General features: G+C 36.3%; 1 protein-coding gene across 1 annotated transcript in view; it reads left to right on the forward strand.

Annotated features, from left to right (window-relative positions):
- Cfap54 (cilia and flagella associated protein 54) overlaps positions 1–15,534 on the forward strand; it is a 315,326-nt gene that overhangs the window by 106,144 nt on the left and 193,648 nt on the right. The window contains exons 26-29 of the mRNA XM_047551199.1: positions 2,502–2,624; positions 11,401–11,529; positions 13,345–13,459; positions 15,147–15,236. Of these exons, the coding sequence (XP_047407155.1) occupies positions 2,502–2,624; positions 11,401–11,529; positions 13,345–13,459; positions 15,147–15,236 (457 nt within the window). The remainder of the gene's footprint in view (positions 1–2,501; positions 2,625–11,400; positions 11,530–13,344; positions 13,460–15,146; positions 15,237–15,534) is intronic.

A 15,534-nucleotide genomic window follows, 5' to 3' on the forward strand; every position in this document is an offset into this window, starting at 1 on the left:
AGCTGCTCAATTCACAATAGCTAGATTGTGGAACCAACCTAGATGCCCTTCAATTGGTGAATGGATAAAGAAACTGTGGCATATATACACAATGGAATATTACTCAGCCATAAAGAAGAATAAAATTATGGTATTTGCAGGTAAATGGATGGAGTTGGAGAATATCATGCTAAGTGAGATAAACCAATCCCCAAAACCAAAGGCCAAATGATCTCTCTGATAGGTGGATGATGATACATAATTGGGGGTGGGAGGGAGGCAAGAATGGAGGAAGGATGGGTTGCATAGAGGAAAAAGAGGGATGGGAGGGGTGGGGGGAAGGAAAAATAACAGAATGAGACAAACATCATTATCCTATGTATATGTATGATAACACAAATGGTGCGACTCTACTTCATGTACCACCAGAGAAAAAACAGTTGTACCCCATTTGTGTATAATGAATCAAAATAAATAAATTATAAAAAAATGGAGTTTGATCACTATTAGTGCCATTTTAAGAAAAGTCCAGATGTATTAAAGACTTATACATAAAATAAAGCAAAAATATTATGGGGAAAAATCCTAAGAAATGACGAGCAGCCTAGGGTTTGGGAGTTGGGGGCCTTTCTAAGACTGAACTTCTAGAAAAAACAAGAAACATATGTGTGACAAGAGGGATCACAAAAATATTGTAGAAAACAATATGGATTTGGAAAACATATCTCTGAAGCTGATTAAAGGTAACTGATAATAACCTAAGTAAAAATTGGGCATACGATATGAATAGGGAGTTCATAGGAGATCAAGTCCAAGTGGCTGAGAAACATGAAAAGAAGCTCAAACTGTGAATATTCATAGGCGTGCATATTAAATTAACAATATAATAAGATCTGTAACTCCTACTGGTGAAAACATATGATAGAGGCATTCTTCTTCATTGATGGGGGAAATGTGAATTATTATAAGCTTTTGGATTTTGATAAAGCAACTTAATTTTAATTAAATTAATTTTAAACAAAATTAGAAACAAATATACCTTACAGCAATTCTTCTACTAGTAATTTATCTCATAGAATAAAATTTTAATAAAATTAAAAATGTATTTATCTGATGAAGCAATCCTACCATGTTAGTTACCCCCCAGAATAAAATCCCTAGTTGGCAAAATACTGTGCCTTGTTCCATCCCTTGTGTCTGGGTCTACATGTTCTACCTACTGAGGTCACAGTGCACACAGCGGACATTGGTTAGAGTATGCACTGTGTCCTGGAAGTTGGTGCTTAATCCTCAGTGGGTATCATCTCAAAGCTGGTATTTCAGTTGCTACTTAGAGTTGACACCTGAGCAAGCATAAGGGTGTTTGCTGTGGTGTTTTTGGTCATGGCAAGAAAGCAAGGGACAAAAACAAGTAACAAGTGCCAGATCTTAAACATCACCCATAAAAGTGTGCAGTGTGAGAGCCTGGAAAGGGCCGAATAAATGAAGCCATGCAGCATTAGTAGCAATGCCTTAGTACTGTCCCTGTAGACTTGATGTTCACACGACAGGGTTGGAGGAGACATGCAGAGCTCAGAAAAGTGTGTGTAAATCCCATTTTGTAAAATAACAACAACCTTCCTTCTGTGTATGTTTATGTGTAAGTGTATATGTATGTATGATTATATGGGCCATATGTATATGATTTTTATTATATATAATGATTATATAAGCTGTGGGGGAAACCACTTGGGTGTTAGCATGATTTGGGGATATGGAGTGGTATGGTGGCAGAGGGTGATGGAGGGGAGGAATTAAAAAAGTTAAAAATACTCGTCATGTACTATTACAGTTAGAATGGTAGCTGAAAGCAATTAATATGCCTCAAAAGAACTGGTACCCTTGTATTAATTTGTCCTGTGGAATAATCCGAATGATGAATAGAGGGCTGCTATCTCAGCTCTACTTTTCTGATGCTAATATTGTTCAGAAGTGTGTAGCACTATGGACAGCTAAACTTAATCATCTAGCTCTTGATCAAATTCAAGATTGTATAATATGAAACAAGGAGAATAGGAAGTAAACACCAATATCAATTGATTTTGGGGGACATGTATGGTTTTAATTTTCAAGAAAACTATATTTCAAGCTCCTGGAATTACTGTATAATATTTGATATGCCACATAATCCTCTATGTGGTTTTTCAAGGTCCTCCTAAGCCTGGATGTGATTGTTAGTTTCTTATATACATGTGGCACTGGGCCTTTATCTTCTACAATGCTTGTCAAAATATGCTTTGTTTTATAGTTACTTGTATGCCTCTTCTATACTCCCCACTAGCTTTCAAGTTATTTTAGATAATTGATTCATCTGAAAATCGAATAGTCAATTTTATCTATGCATATTCTTTTATACATAATAAATAATAAATAATTATTTGTAACAAAATTTTATGGCTTAGGACTCACGATTTGAATACGACATTGTGTAATGGGTAAGGATGATATTTTAACATAAAAATCATTGTGCTTCTATTTTTTAGATCTTGATAAAGTGCTTAGTGGTTTTGCAAGGGGTCCCAAATGTTGTTCACTTGAAGAAAAATATTTCGAGTTTTGAAAGTATACAGCACATGATAGCCTGTTGTTTCTTCTATGTAACAAAGGTATTTATCTCATTCTTTGTCCAGTGTTACAGAATTTAGGAGCAGTAATGATTTATAAAGTCAAACTACTTTTAATCACAATAATTAAAACACTTAAAAATAGCATCACCAAAGCATTTTTCGATCAAAAGCAAATTTCTGAACATTGTAAAAGGGTTGTCTGTTTTGAAGTTTTTGGCAAAATTGTGGCACTTCACAAACAAAACTTGACGTTACTAAAGTAGCTTTTGTATATTTTGTGGGCATCATATGTAGACACACCGGACATGTTTCAGAACCCTAAAACAATACATACTTCTTATACTGCAGTCAGGCTGCACATCATCTTGTCAGCCTGTGATCTCAGAGGAACCTGCAGGCAGACAGACCTATGGCATCTTAGCCCAGGAGTTGGGCTAGGGCACTGGGGCTCAGAAGTTATTCCGAGATTTAGTAGCATGGTTTTGATTAATGAGGGGTCAGTCAGTCAATGCGGGGTATGATAATGTCATGAAGGAGACCTGAAGGAAAGGCAGACTAGGTGGAGTCTAAGGATGATTATGAGACTGATGTGCAGAACCCTGACCTGAAAAGAGGACAAACTGTAGAGGTGAATTCAGACTGTATCAAGTAAGAGGGAGCTATCTGTCTGGAGCTCTAAGCAGGAGAGAAGACACAGCAAAAGTGTGGTTGGAATATAAACTCATATTTCATCTTTATTTCATTCCTTTATTTCACAAATATATGACATATGCCCAAAGAATTAGAGGAGAGCCTCATAATAGCTGAAGAAGAATAAATCATGGATGATACCAGAGTTTTAACTTATGCAATGAATGGTTGGTGGTGACATAGAACAGGGAGACTTAGTGAAAGATCACTAAGGGCTGGGACACCTAGAAAATGAGACTTAGACATGCTTTAAGCAAGAGTTACAAACTCAAATGCCTATTGAGACCATACTGGTATAAAACAAATTGTGATTTTGCTGGATATAAGGCTAGATTTGTTGGGTCCTAAGACAGACTTACCTGTAGGCATTGAAATTTATTAAAACAAAATCAAAAACAACAAACCAAAGCTGTCTCCCAGAGCTTATAGTTTAGTGGAGGAGGCAGAAAACACGTACACTTATAAAATATAATTCCATGAAACTTTAAAACAGAAAAGCAGTTAAGGGAGAGAGGTTTATGGGGCTGGGCTACTTTAGATATGATTACTCTATGTAAGAGAAAGGGTAGAACTAAAACAGATGGCAGAGGAACAGCTTTGTCGATAGAGGGCAGGAAGAATTATGTGAGCAAATGTACATGGAGACTCAAGGTCAATTTAGCCTATAAATGAATAGTAGTTTAAATGGGGTAGACCAGTGGTAGAGCAATGGATCTCCAGTCTATTGACCTGAGAGCTTTTGAAAGAAGTCTGTACATTCATAGGAGTGCCTAGCACTGTTTGTATGCAGAATCAATATATTCTCACATATACATTTTGCTTTTTTTTTTTTGCAAATAAGTGTGAAAACTGTTGAAATAGTTAACTATTTTTATTGTAGCTTCCAGTTAATGAGAAGAGTTATTAGAGAAATGTTACTGTAGCTTAAAAGCTTAGGGAAAGTTGTTTATTTATTTTAATATAAAGAAATGCAGGAATTCTGAGTAGATGGCAGCTTAAGCACAGATCCCTGGCTTCTTTTGAATTTCTTTTTCAGGATATTAGAGCAGCCTTAGCAGGCCCTTTGGTTAAGTCTAGGGGGTGTCTTAGTTCAGCTTATCTGGGGAAAGGGCATTTTATAGGACCTCATTTGCCTTGGAAACAAGAAAGAGACCAGAGGCAGGGAAGTAGAATTTATCCTCATTGTTTGGCTCAAAGACCAGCATTGTGTGATTCCCTTAAAGTCTTACTGAGAATCCAGAGGATAGCCTCAAAGAAGAGCCATCCACATCTGTCTGCTCATTTTATGTGATTTTCATAGAACCCTTCTGATTTGTCCAGAGATTTGGAAGAACACTGCAGATGTGGGCTGATTTGGTTCAATGCTTTAAGTAGGACTTAAGTTTGCCTCTGTGGAGGTCTGGCACCAGACAGGCTTCTACCCTCTACCTCTGCAAAGAAGCCATTATTTGCTGACTGTTCATGGCCTGACTTCAAGAGCAGAAGATAATATTCCTTCCCTTGCCTACCAGTTTACTACTGTTGGAGAGATCTCCATGACCTGGTCTTTGCAGATGTTTAAGGGATGTAGCCATTAGCAGGGAGAGAAAAGTAATGATTCATTGAAGGAGACTCAGTACTCTGAAGGAGGAAGAGCAAGCCAAACTCCCAAATGATTGTGTTATTTGCTCTTATCATGTTGGAAAAGATTAGTGATGACTTGGGGATAAAAGAAAAGTTTTAAGGAAAAGCAGTCAGATGGTCCAAAACCAGCCAACCAACCAACCAACCTATCAACCAACTAAACAACTCCCACCCCACAAAAGAAATGTAACTGAACAAATTTGATATGTGATTGAAATATTAAACAGCTAAAGGTATGGCAATGATATTTCTTGAATCAACTCTAGAAACTCAAGAAATACCTCACAATGTAAAGCAGAGTTACCTAGAGATGGTAAATAAATTTAGAGGGCAGATTTAGAAGTCATAAATTGAAAATATCAGGAATCTGGGAGTAGAAAAAGAAACAAATGGAGAGGTAATAGGCTTCCTGTATCCCAGGCAGAGAGATGTTGGTTAAATTACTGAATTCAGAGATAAAGGACAAATCTTAAAGTTTTGAGAACCAAAGAACAGGTTATTGGCAATGGAAAGAAAGTCAGTTGGCTTCAAACTTTTTATCAGCAGCTCTTGAAGTTAAAACACCAAAACAACATTGGTAGAGTCCTGAGGGAAAAACACTAAGGCCCAAAAATTAATAACCAGGAAAGATATCATTCATTTGTCAGGGCAAAAGTAAACATTTTCAGAAGTGCAAGCATTTGAAGTCTTCTGCCCTGGTACTTATCTGAGGTACTTGGGGAAATACTCTATCAAATGACAGTTGAATCAGAACAGAAATCCCAAGATAGGGAAAGACAAAAAGGAGAGGAATAATGAGAGTAATGAATCTTGCAATATATGTATTATTAAAATTAAATAGGTAATAATGACATGACTAGAACTTTGTAATATAAATGCTAAGTAGGGATTCTTCAAAGAGTAGAGTCATCCTTGAAAGGAAAACTTATTTGTAAACTAGAACTAAAACTTGCATCTTGTTCAGGATGGGAGCATATGTGAGCAGGTGGATTTGTGGATCACAGTTGTGTGAACTTATTTTTACTTAAAATACATATAACATAAAACTTATTTTCTTTGACAAAATATATATGTGTGTGTATACATGCATGTACACACACACTTAAAGATTACTCAGGAACATGTCACCTTGAGCAGAACTTTAAAGCCCTGTAGGATTTCTTAATTGACAGAGAGAAAAAATGAACAGGGAGGAAGCAGAGAAAGGAAACAAGAACAGGAAAAAATGGGAGAGAGGAAAACTGGTTATTCAGTAAAAGTAAGAAAAGGGAAAAAGAGATAATATTTAAGATGGAATCAATAAAAGTAAGCATATTATTCAGTTCAGTAAGTGTGAGGGGTCTTAGAAGACAGTGATTGCCAGTTGGACTAAAAATTCAGGCTCTAATGTTTATCACTTGAAGAAACATGCATAAAACAAAGTGACAAAGGTTAATTAATAAACAAAGGTACTGAGCAAATGCAAACAAAAATAAAGGAGGAAAATGGCAATTTTCATATTAGAAAAAGTAAAGAGTTTAGGCGCCAAAACATATACCAGGACAAAGAAAGGCACTGGCTTGTGTCTCTCAAATCTGTCATGTACCCTTCCCTGCTCCTGGATGGCATCTTGTCATTTACCAGTCTGAGGACTGTCTCACTGTCAAGTGCAAAAGATCAAGTCTGGTCATAAGTTTGATTCCTAGCATTGAAAGGAAAAAAAAAAAAGAAAAGAAAAGAAAAGAAAAATAAAATGACATCTGAATTAAAACAAATTCAAAATTTTTATAACAGCAAATTAAAGGAGGAGAACAATAGGATTATATGAAAAATGCCACAAAGGCATTTGACAATACTTAACAACCTTTTCTAATAAAATTTCTAATAAGTTAGGAATGGAAGGAAGTTGTTGAATAATGATAAAGACATTTACCCAAATTTTATAGCAAATATCATACTAAATGGCAAATTTCTGAAGTCATTTCCTTAAAAATCAGGCACAGAAAATAGATGCTGACTTTTAACAATGAGATTCAGTATTTTCAGAGGTTCTTTCTTATGCAATAGATGAAAATATGATATTAGGAAGCAAAGCATAATTTATTTATAATTATGAAGGTCTTAAAAATCCAGGAGAAGCCAGCAAAAATGATTAGAACTAATAAAGAGAATATGTTAAGTGATATATGTAAAACATTTATAAACTGATAGTTTTTTCCCTACTAGTAGTTAGAAATGGAGAGGGTACAATATACCACTTATAATACATGATATTTGAAACTTAACAAAGTGTCAAAGAACCTAAATAAAAGAACTGTGACATCTTATCAAAGGATATAAAATAAGATCTGAACATATGGCAGGCCACACCAAGTTCCTGAAGAGGAAGATTTACTGTCATAGAAATGTAAATCCTTCCTAAAGTAACATTTAAATTTAATGCAGCTCTAATCAAAATCCCAATAGGGTTTCTCTGGAACTGATTAGAATAATTTAAATGTTCTCAATAGATATTAAAATTTACCATAAGGCCACTTTAATAAAAAATATGGTGTTATCAGAATAGTGGGCAAATAGTTCAGTAGATGAGATTAGAGGGTACAGGAATAGCCCCAAGTCTACAGAAGAAATTAATATATGACAAAGTTAGCAATTTGATTCATCAAGGAAATGATAGTTTATTATAATAATTCATTTAATGGAAGGTATTGATGTATTTCTCTGAAAGTAAACAAAGCCAGAGCTCTGCCTCAGAACAAATGAAGTTCATTTGTACTCAGAACATTTGTATGACCTTGGAATCAGGGAATAACTTCCTTAGCAAGGCACAAAATACACAGAAAAACACAGATAACTAATTACCTGATAGTTAAAACATTTTTATGGCAAGACACAGTGAGTGGAGCTTAAATTATGTGACAAATATAGGATTATATTTATATATATATATATGTATGTGTGTGTGTGTGTGTGTGTGTGTAGGTATATAGATATATAGAAAAATAAGTGACAGATACAGGGTTATTAACATTGATTGCCTCAGGTGGTAATCAATGAAAAAATATAAAACAATATTATAATTTCTGAAAAGGAGAATCTGATTTATCTTTAGTCATATGATTAAATATTTGAGTTGCCTTACCAGGTACAGCAGATGAAGGGCAATTTTCTGAGGACAGGGGGGAGCCATTGAAGGGTTTCAAACCTAGAAATGATATAATGAGATTTGCATTTTAGAAAAAAAGGAATTATTGTAGTTGAACAATAGATACCAATTAGAGGGGATAAGACTGGTCACGGGATAAGTTGGAAGATGAGAAGTGAAAAATTAAACTAGTGTGGAAAAGTGGGAGGTAGAGAAAAGGGAAAGGATTCAAGAATTACTTAAGAAATAGAATTGAGAAGCTAGACACCTACCAGACATAGGGTATAAAGGTCAACAATAATATCCAACTACCTCCCTGAGCACCTACTTTTTTTGTTGATCCTGAATAAGGAGTACTTTTGTGTGGTAAAGGGGGAGAAGATAATGATTTTTGGACAGACTGAATTTTTGAGGTCTACAGGATACCTAAAGAGATGTCCATGACATAATTGGCCCAGTGGGCCTGGAATGCTGGAGAGGCCAAGTATGTATAAAGACAAGGGAGTCATTAGCATATGGACTGCAATACAAATAGATGAAGTTACCTGGGGACAGTGTGTGGAATGAGAAGGGAAGAGAGTTATTTAAGAACCTCAAGGGTGCATGTAATCCAAGGGGCCAATCCTGCTTCCAAACACTAGGCAGAGTGAAGACCTGGAGAGTTCGATTAGTCCCAACCTGTTCTGCCATTCCTGTCCCCTTCCCAGCTTTGGCAATCTTCCTGCTCTGTCAGTTCTGTCATTGTCTGAAAGCACCCCTGAAAGCACCCTTCTCCTTTTCCATTGCCACAATCACACATGCACATCAATTAGTGTTGTGCTGGGCCCAGAGCACTCCTTCCAGGGTTACTTTTCTTTAGAACATGCTCATCTGCTTGCCCTTCCCTGCCAGACTCTTCCATAAAGGAAATAGGGGTAGAGTGGGGTGTCTCATTCAAATAAAGGAAGGTCAGGTTGCACTCTCCTTCCGGGACACTGGACATGGCTAATCACCATACATTTATATAATTAATAGGGGCTACTGCATGTTTCTTGAAGAAAAGAGAAACTATTCCAAGGCAGCTTACCACTTGCCTATAGCATTTTTTCTGCTAAAAACCAACCAACCAACCAACCAACCAACCAACCAGCCAGCCAACCAAAAAGCCAATTCTGCTTATCTGAGTACTCCAGAACATTTGAATGCTACTGGAGAGGGACAGGGAAAGGAAGCATTCACTTGTTGACAGTGAGGATGTGGAGACTAGTTGTGAGTTCTAGAGATTTGAGGAGAAATGAAGGGATTGAACACCCCCTGCAGAGGGTGCCAACTTAGTGTTCAGCCAGTGTTTGGGGCAAAGGTTGAAGTCTTTGAGTTCACATGCTGCCTCTCTCAACCTTGGACAGATTTTAGCACAGAGGGGTGTTGGGAATGACCCTGTGCACATCCTACTTGCCATCCAGGCCCCCACCTGCTTCTTCCCTCACTTAAGGCTGAAATTTAAGTGATATTATTAGGAAAGACCCTAAATGTGTTTTCAACATTAAAAAATAATTTATTAATGTCAGGGTATTGTTACTCAAACTGGTTTTGTCCTAAGGTGATATGTTGCATGTTGCCATTCTAGAAGCTTCTTTTGGCCTGGCTTGCAGTCCCAGAGTCCTGGCTTGGTCCTGAGTCCTAGATTTCAGGTGTTCATTAGCTATTAACAATAGTAGATTTTCTCTTAGAGCTTGTGAAGGGCAGTTAGTCAAACAGTTCTGTTTCTTTTCGTTGTGCTGTTTAAAAAAATCGGTTATATTTTCTGGTGGCTCAATCTTTTTTCTTTAAACAGCAGTGTTTTTTTTTTTTTTCTTCTAAAAATCATTAGAATTCCAAATAAAGAGCCACTTCTGAGATTCATCATTTAAATGTTTTGTCATTTTTGCATTGTCTTGAAGTTCCAGTTTTTTAAACATGAGGTATAGTTTTCACTTCTGTCCATCCTTTGGTATGCTGAATGGAATCATCCTTTGGTATGCTGAATGGAATCATCCTTTGGTATTTCTTATGATTAGTAAAAGATTCCTTTTCATTTACTATTTTCTAGTAACGTGAAAACAAGGGTAAAAAGTTGTATAGTTTCTCTCTAGGTTCAGGATAAGCATATCAGAAATCAAAATTAAGTAGAGTGGAGAACAAACTTCACTAACTCTTTTTCTAGTAACAAAACTTATCTCCTCTTATACATGCTTTATAATGAGATTGGACCAATGTATCAAGCATTCAAGGCCCTGCAGGATCTAACTCCATCTAGCTTTTAAAAATTTATTTCACCTTTTTCCTTTTCACACTCTGTTCCACAGTCAACATTAGTTTTGCACATTGTCCTGGTTCTGTAGAGATATTTCCACTTCTTAACAATAGGTAGGTCCTATCAGGTCTAGATAACCCCTCACTATTTTTTGACAGCTTTAGGTATCCCTTTTCCTCATAGGAAGTAACAGTTGTTACTTAAGTACTAACTTACTCAACTCAAGGGAATGTATCTGCACATAAAAAGTTCATGCAAACTTATTTATACTCTCAGTTACCCTATGGGACTCACGATTCATGTGTTCCCTTCCCCTGACTCATGACCTCAGCAGGATGTATACAAACCAGATTACTGGCCAGGGAAGCTTTCTTGGAATTGCCACTAGAGCCAAGGCTTTAATGACAAGGTGAGGGAAGGCATGAAGTCCTGAAATGTGGTGTCAGACATATACTTGGTTCAACATTTAGTAAGATTAAAACAAAAGGAGATAATAGAGGGAGAGAGCAGAGAAGGTCAGAGAATAACCACTGGAGCTAGGGAATGTGAATGAGGATGACAGCGTAGGCCTTCCTCTGGTCACAGTGTACCCTTCCCCTAGTGTCCTTGGAGATCTGCCCAAACCAGCTTCTCTCTAGCCCAGTCCTCTACCAGATGTCTTAGAAATCATTGATTGACATAAATGCTCCTAAGGTACCATGAGGTCAGTCATCATGCCATTTCTAATAGAGAGCAATTCAAAATAAGAGGTGATGGTCATAGGTCTCCAAAATGTGTCAATACGTAGATTTTTTAAAATTTAAAAAAATTTTTTAATAGTTACTATGTCAAAGGGCATGTGGCTATCAGGCCTAGAGACATAGGGAATTCATTATCAATGAGATTCTGCTATAGTTCATTTAAAAAAATAGTGCACTTTGAATTCTAGGGAAATGGGATCTGGAGGTAAATTCCAGGTTTCTTAACAAAAATAGGGAGGTTCCAAAAATAGGGAGGATCTTAGACCCCAAACTTATGGGGCTCCAAATTTATGGAAGATGATGCATTACACTTGAAAACAGACCAAAAGTGTCCAACAGAGATAACTAATACTTACTTTTGATTAGATTCTACGTTCATGGAAGGAATATGATCTGGCAGTAATGATTATAAATTATGGAAAAAAGATGTTGGACGTCACATCAGAGTGCAAGTCTCTCTTTGGTAAGAATGATCCAGAAGAAATGGCAGATGAGGTAATTGGTTTTTTTTTTTTTCATTTTTACACATATATTTAATTGGGTCTTTGGAGGGCTCTTTTAGTATCATTAAACAAATTAGAAAATTATCTAGTTTTGATTTCTCATATTTACATAGAAGAAAAGTAATAAAGGTAGGAGTTTCTTTTTCTGTTGTTTGTTTTTGAATTGTGGTCAAGAAAATAAAGGGGGCATCTATGTTAGTGTGCTGAGTAGTCACTGTTACAATACTGACCATCACTTAGGTGATGACAGAGCTTCCTACATCCAACTGGACATTGGACTAAAAACCCTTTGAATCTAAGATTATATTCTGAGTGGGTTACCACATGTAGTAAGTACACACCTGAGCTTTTTACCTTGTGTTCAAAGTAGATTTCTGAAACTCATTGCAATACCTAAATTCTCTTCTATATGGGACTGCTAATTTTTGAGACTAATTTTTTATATGTGCTTCCTAAGCATGATTCTTTTAAGAGCTTATGCTGTATTGCCTTTATTTGAAACTATGTGGGTTAAATGTTTTTATAGAAATGTTACTTGGTTTGTTGGGTTGCTGAGGCACACTAGGAATTACTTGAAGCCCCTTGGTGACTTGGGTTGGGAGACTCACTCCAGTCCTGTTTCAGTGAGATTAGCCCCATTTCTATCTCTGTTATATTTTGAGATAGAAAGCAAGGAAGCATTACCTGATTACTTTATTACTTTCCAAGTCAGCATTTGTTAGCCAAAAAAGCTCCATGAATCACTACTCCATTACTGGAAGACTTTAAATTCTAATGTGCTAATATGGTGGTGGTAGTAGTTGTGGTGGGGTTGTCTGGTGTAGAGAGAGTTTTGACTAAGCTGCAGGCAATTGGAGTTTTTCACCCAGTGTTTACTCGGAGAGCACACAGCCACTTCATGTGATCCAGGCTTTGACTTAAGACTCTCATTTTACATTACTGTGGGGCAGAGCGTTGTACCAGTCTCCTTAGAACCTTGAATTCCAGCAGAAGGTTGTGATGTTTCCCTCTGACTAGGGTTGTTGGGACAGTTGTAGGGAGTCTGAAATCATTAGAACCATTCAAATTTCCTTTAAACCTAAGAAGGCTTGAAGTTGTTTGGGAACAGGAGAAAGACAGGTCAGTTCTCAGGCTCAGACAGAGAACACACGATGGGGAGTCTGAGTACAGACAGGCCAGTTCTTAATCCTCTAATTACCAATCCTGTTATATTTCAATGAAAGGCAAAGTAGCAAAGGCAATTAGCTTAGTTGTAAAGAAGCTACTTCTGGGGAAAAACGAATAAAGGGATACATTTCCTAGGGCAGCCTAGGATGGGAAAGATAGAAGAATGAATCGGACATAATTTTCCTGTGTTCACGTATGAATACACGGCCTGGGGATTTTCTTTTGAAGACTTTTAGAGACATAACTTCAGCTACTTTAAGAAAAGAACATGTATGGGGGAACAGGATGAAGGGGTAGAAGTTCCTGGGAGGAAGGGAGAGGAGAAAGAGTTTTGACTACTCTCCATGAAACTCTTGGAGTATCTGACTTTTAGTTAGAACATAGTATCTGTTATTATTAATTACTAATTGGTATTGTTTAACCATGTAGATCATAGTTTTGCCTACCAAATATGAAAGTATGAAGGAAGAATTTGAACAAAGTTATTTGAGAATGACAGTTTTTATAGCATGTTAAAATATATTCTGACCTTTTTTTTCTGAATCTATGTAGTTTTTTTGTTTTATTTGATTATTTATATATTTATTTTTTTACAGACTGCATTTTCATTTACATTCTGACATTTAATCAATATTTCTAGGGTTCTTCTAAGAAATCTTTAAAAACTAAGAAGCCACAGCAGGTATTTTTGCCTGAAAAATTAAATGAGCAACTGAACTTGTTGGAGTCACACCTGCTCAGGATGATAAAACAATGTAATATTCTCTTTTGTATATGTCTATGCAGCATGTTTCTTAAATTGAGAAAATATTTTGTTAAAGGGATTAAAATGAGATTAGCCTTAGGTAAACCCAATGAGGTTTACACGGTGCCTTTACATTATGTCGTTAATCCTAATAATGCCTTGTTAATATGGAATTGCTAACTGCCTTTTACAGATGTGGCTCATGAAGATTAAGTGATTTATTCAGGGTTACATAGCTGGCTTGGACTTGAGCCCATGTCTTCTGACTCTATAACAGGTTTCCTAAACCTTGACACTATTGTCATTTTGGGCCAGTTGGTTCTTTGTAGTGGGGGGACTGTCCTAGGCATTTAGAGTGTTGGACAGTATTCTTGGCCTCTACTCATGGAAGCGTAGCACACCATACCCCTATTTGTGACAACCAACGGAGAGGCAAATGCCAAAAGCATTGGAGGTGGGGTGTAGGTACGGTGGCACAAAATGGAGAATCACTGAAGGCAAAGATGCAACTGGGAGAGGATGGGGGAGTGAGAGGTGGTGATGTGTAAGTGGCTTGAACCTTGGCCTACTAGAGTAGAAAGAGGGAAAGATTAGTTTTGGGTCTTTGTACTGTAGTAGTTTCATAATAGATTAATGCATTAATGCAATAGTTAGTATTTGGGAGTTTGCAATTTGGAAATCTGCCTGGGAAACTGATTTAGATTCTGATGTTGGTTAGTATGGTCACATTTTCTAAAGGCAAATAAGTTCTAAAGGAACAAGAGAGTACCCAAATTTCTCTCATGCATGAGGCTTCTTGTTTAGCCCCATGGTCTTTTGGTAATGGACTGTATCTGTAGAACTACGTGTCCCTTTCTCTTCCTGGGTGCCTTGGTTATATTTTGGTGGTCATACTGTTTCTGTATTCCCTGAATTGTCTCCCTCTCTCTTTCAGTATACTCCATGCCTGTTTCAAGCTGAATTTATGAATTGAACCCAATGGCCTATTATTTCTACAATTAGTAAAGCAAGTTTTGGAAAAACTAATTATCTTGTTACACATAAAAAATATAATTCCTTAAAATATAAAATGTTTTAGAAATGTAAACTAATTTCTATAAAACCAATAGAAACATTTAAAAAAGAAACACAGGGCAATATTACTAAGTAAAAGTTCAATAACAACACCAATAATAAAGATAAGTTTTGTACAATGTTTTCTGTATACCGGGCACTATTTTAAGTATTTTTATCCAGCTTAAAACTCAGCCTATCCAATATACAACAACAATTTATGGAAGGCATTGTTATTATCCACATTTTAAAGATAAGGAAACTGAGGCAAAGAGAAACTAAATAACTTCCCGAGGTCTCACAATTCAAGTTGTCAGGGTTAGAGTTTGAGCCCAGTCTGGCTCTAGTGCCTATATTATACTTTACTGTCACTTAAAGATAATTTTATTACAATGGAATTAATATAATTGGTAGGTTTTGGTGGTGAACTTTTAACTTTTTGGAAAAAGTGATGAAATAATTGAAATCATTGGATTCTTTTCATCTCCAAAATATAATGTTATAATTAATATTTAAGACACACAAGTTAGGAATGAATATTTGAGTGCTTTTCTATTTTTCCATCCCCTCCAAAGAATTTTTATGGTTGTTCATGTTAAACAGAATTACAACTTATTACTTTTTTTTTTTTTTTTTTACCCTAGATGTTGTGACTGAACTCTCAGGAGCAGAAGACCCTATATTTCTTTACCCTGTGGTTTTAAATTGGTCAGTGAAAGGTGCTGTGAAAGAAGGTAGGTGACCTGATCTTTGTGTGCTGCTCACTTGACTTCTCACTGAAGGTCGTTATTCTATAGATTTTGTGTCTGCTGTCTACGTAAAGACTTCATCTGTTCTAGGCAGAATTTTTTTGGTTCTTACTGTTTACAAATAATGCAGAATTTTGATTGCCAAGTAATGAAAAAGACTTAAATAGGTACCTGATTTAAAGTCTAGAAAGACTACCTTCATGATGGCTTATTTTAGTAGCGAGCAGTTATTATGAAGCTTACAAAAATGAGGGTGTTGAAAAATGCATCAGTGATTTTTTAA

Source organism: Sciurus carolinensis, chromosome 4 (genome assembly GCF_902686445.1).
Source record: "Sciurus carolinensis chromosome 4, mSciCar1.2, whole genome shotgun sequence".
Lineage (NCBI taxonomy): Eukaryota > Metazoa > Chordata > Mammalia > Rodentia > Sciuridae > Sciurus > Sciurus carolinensis.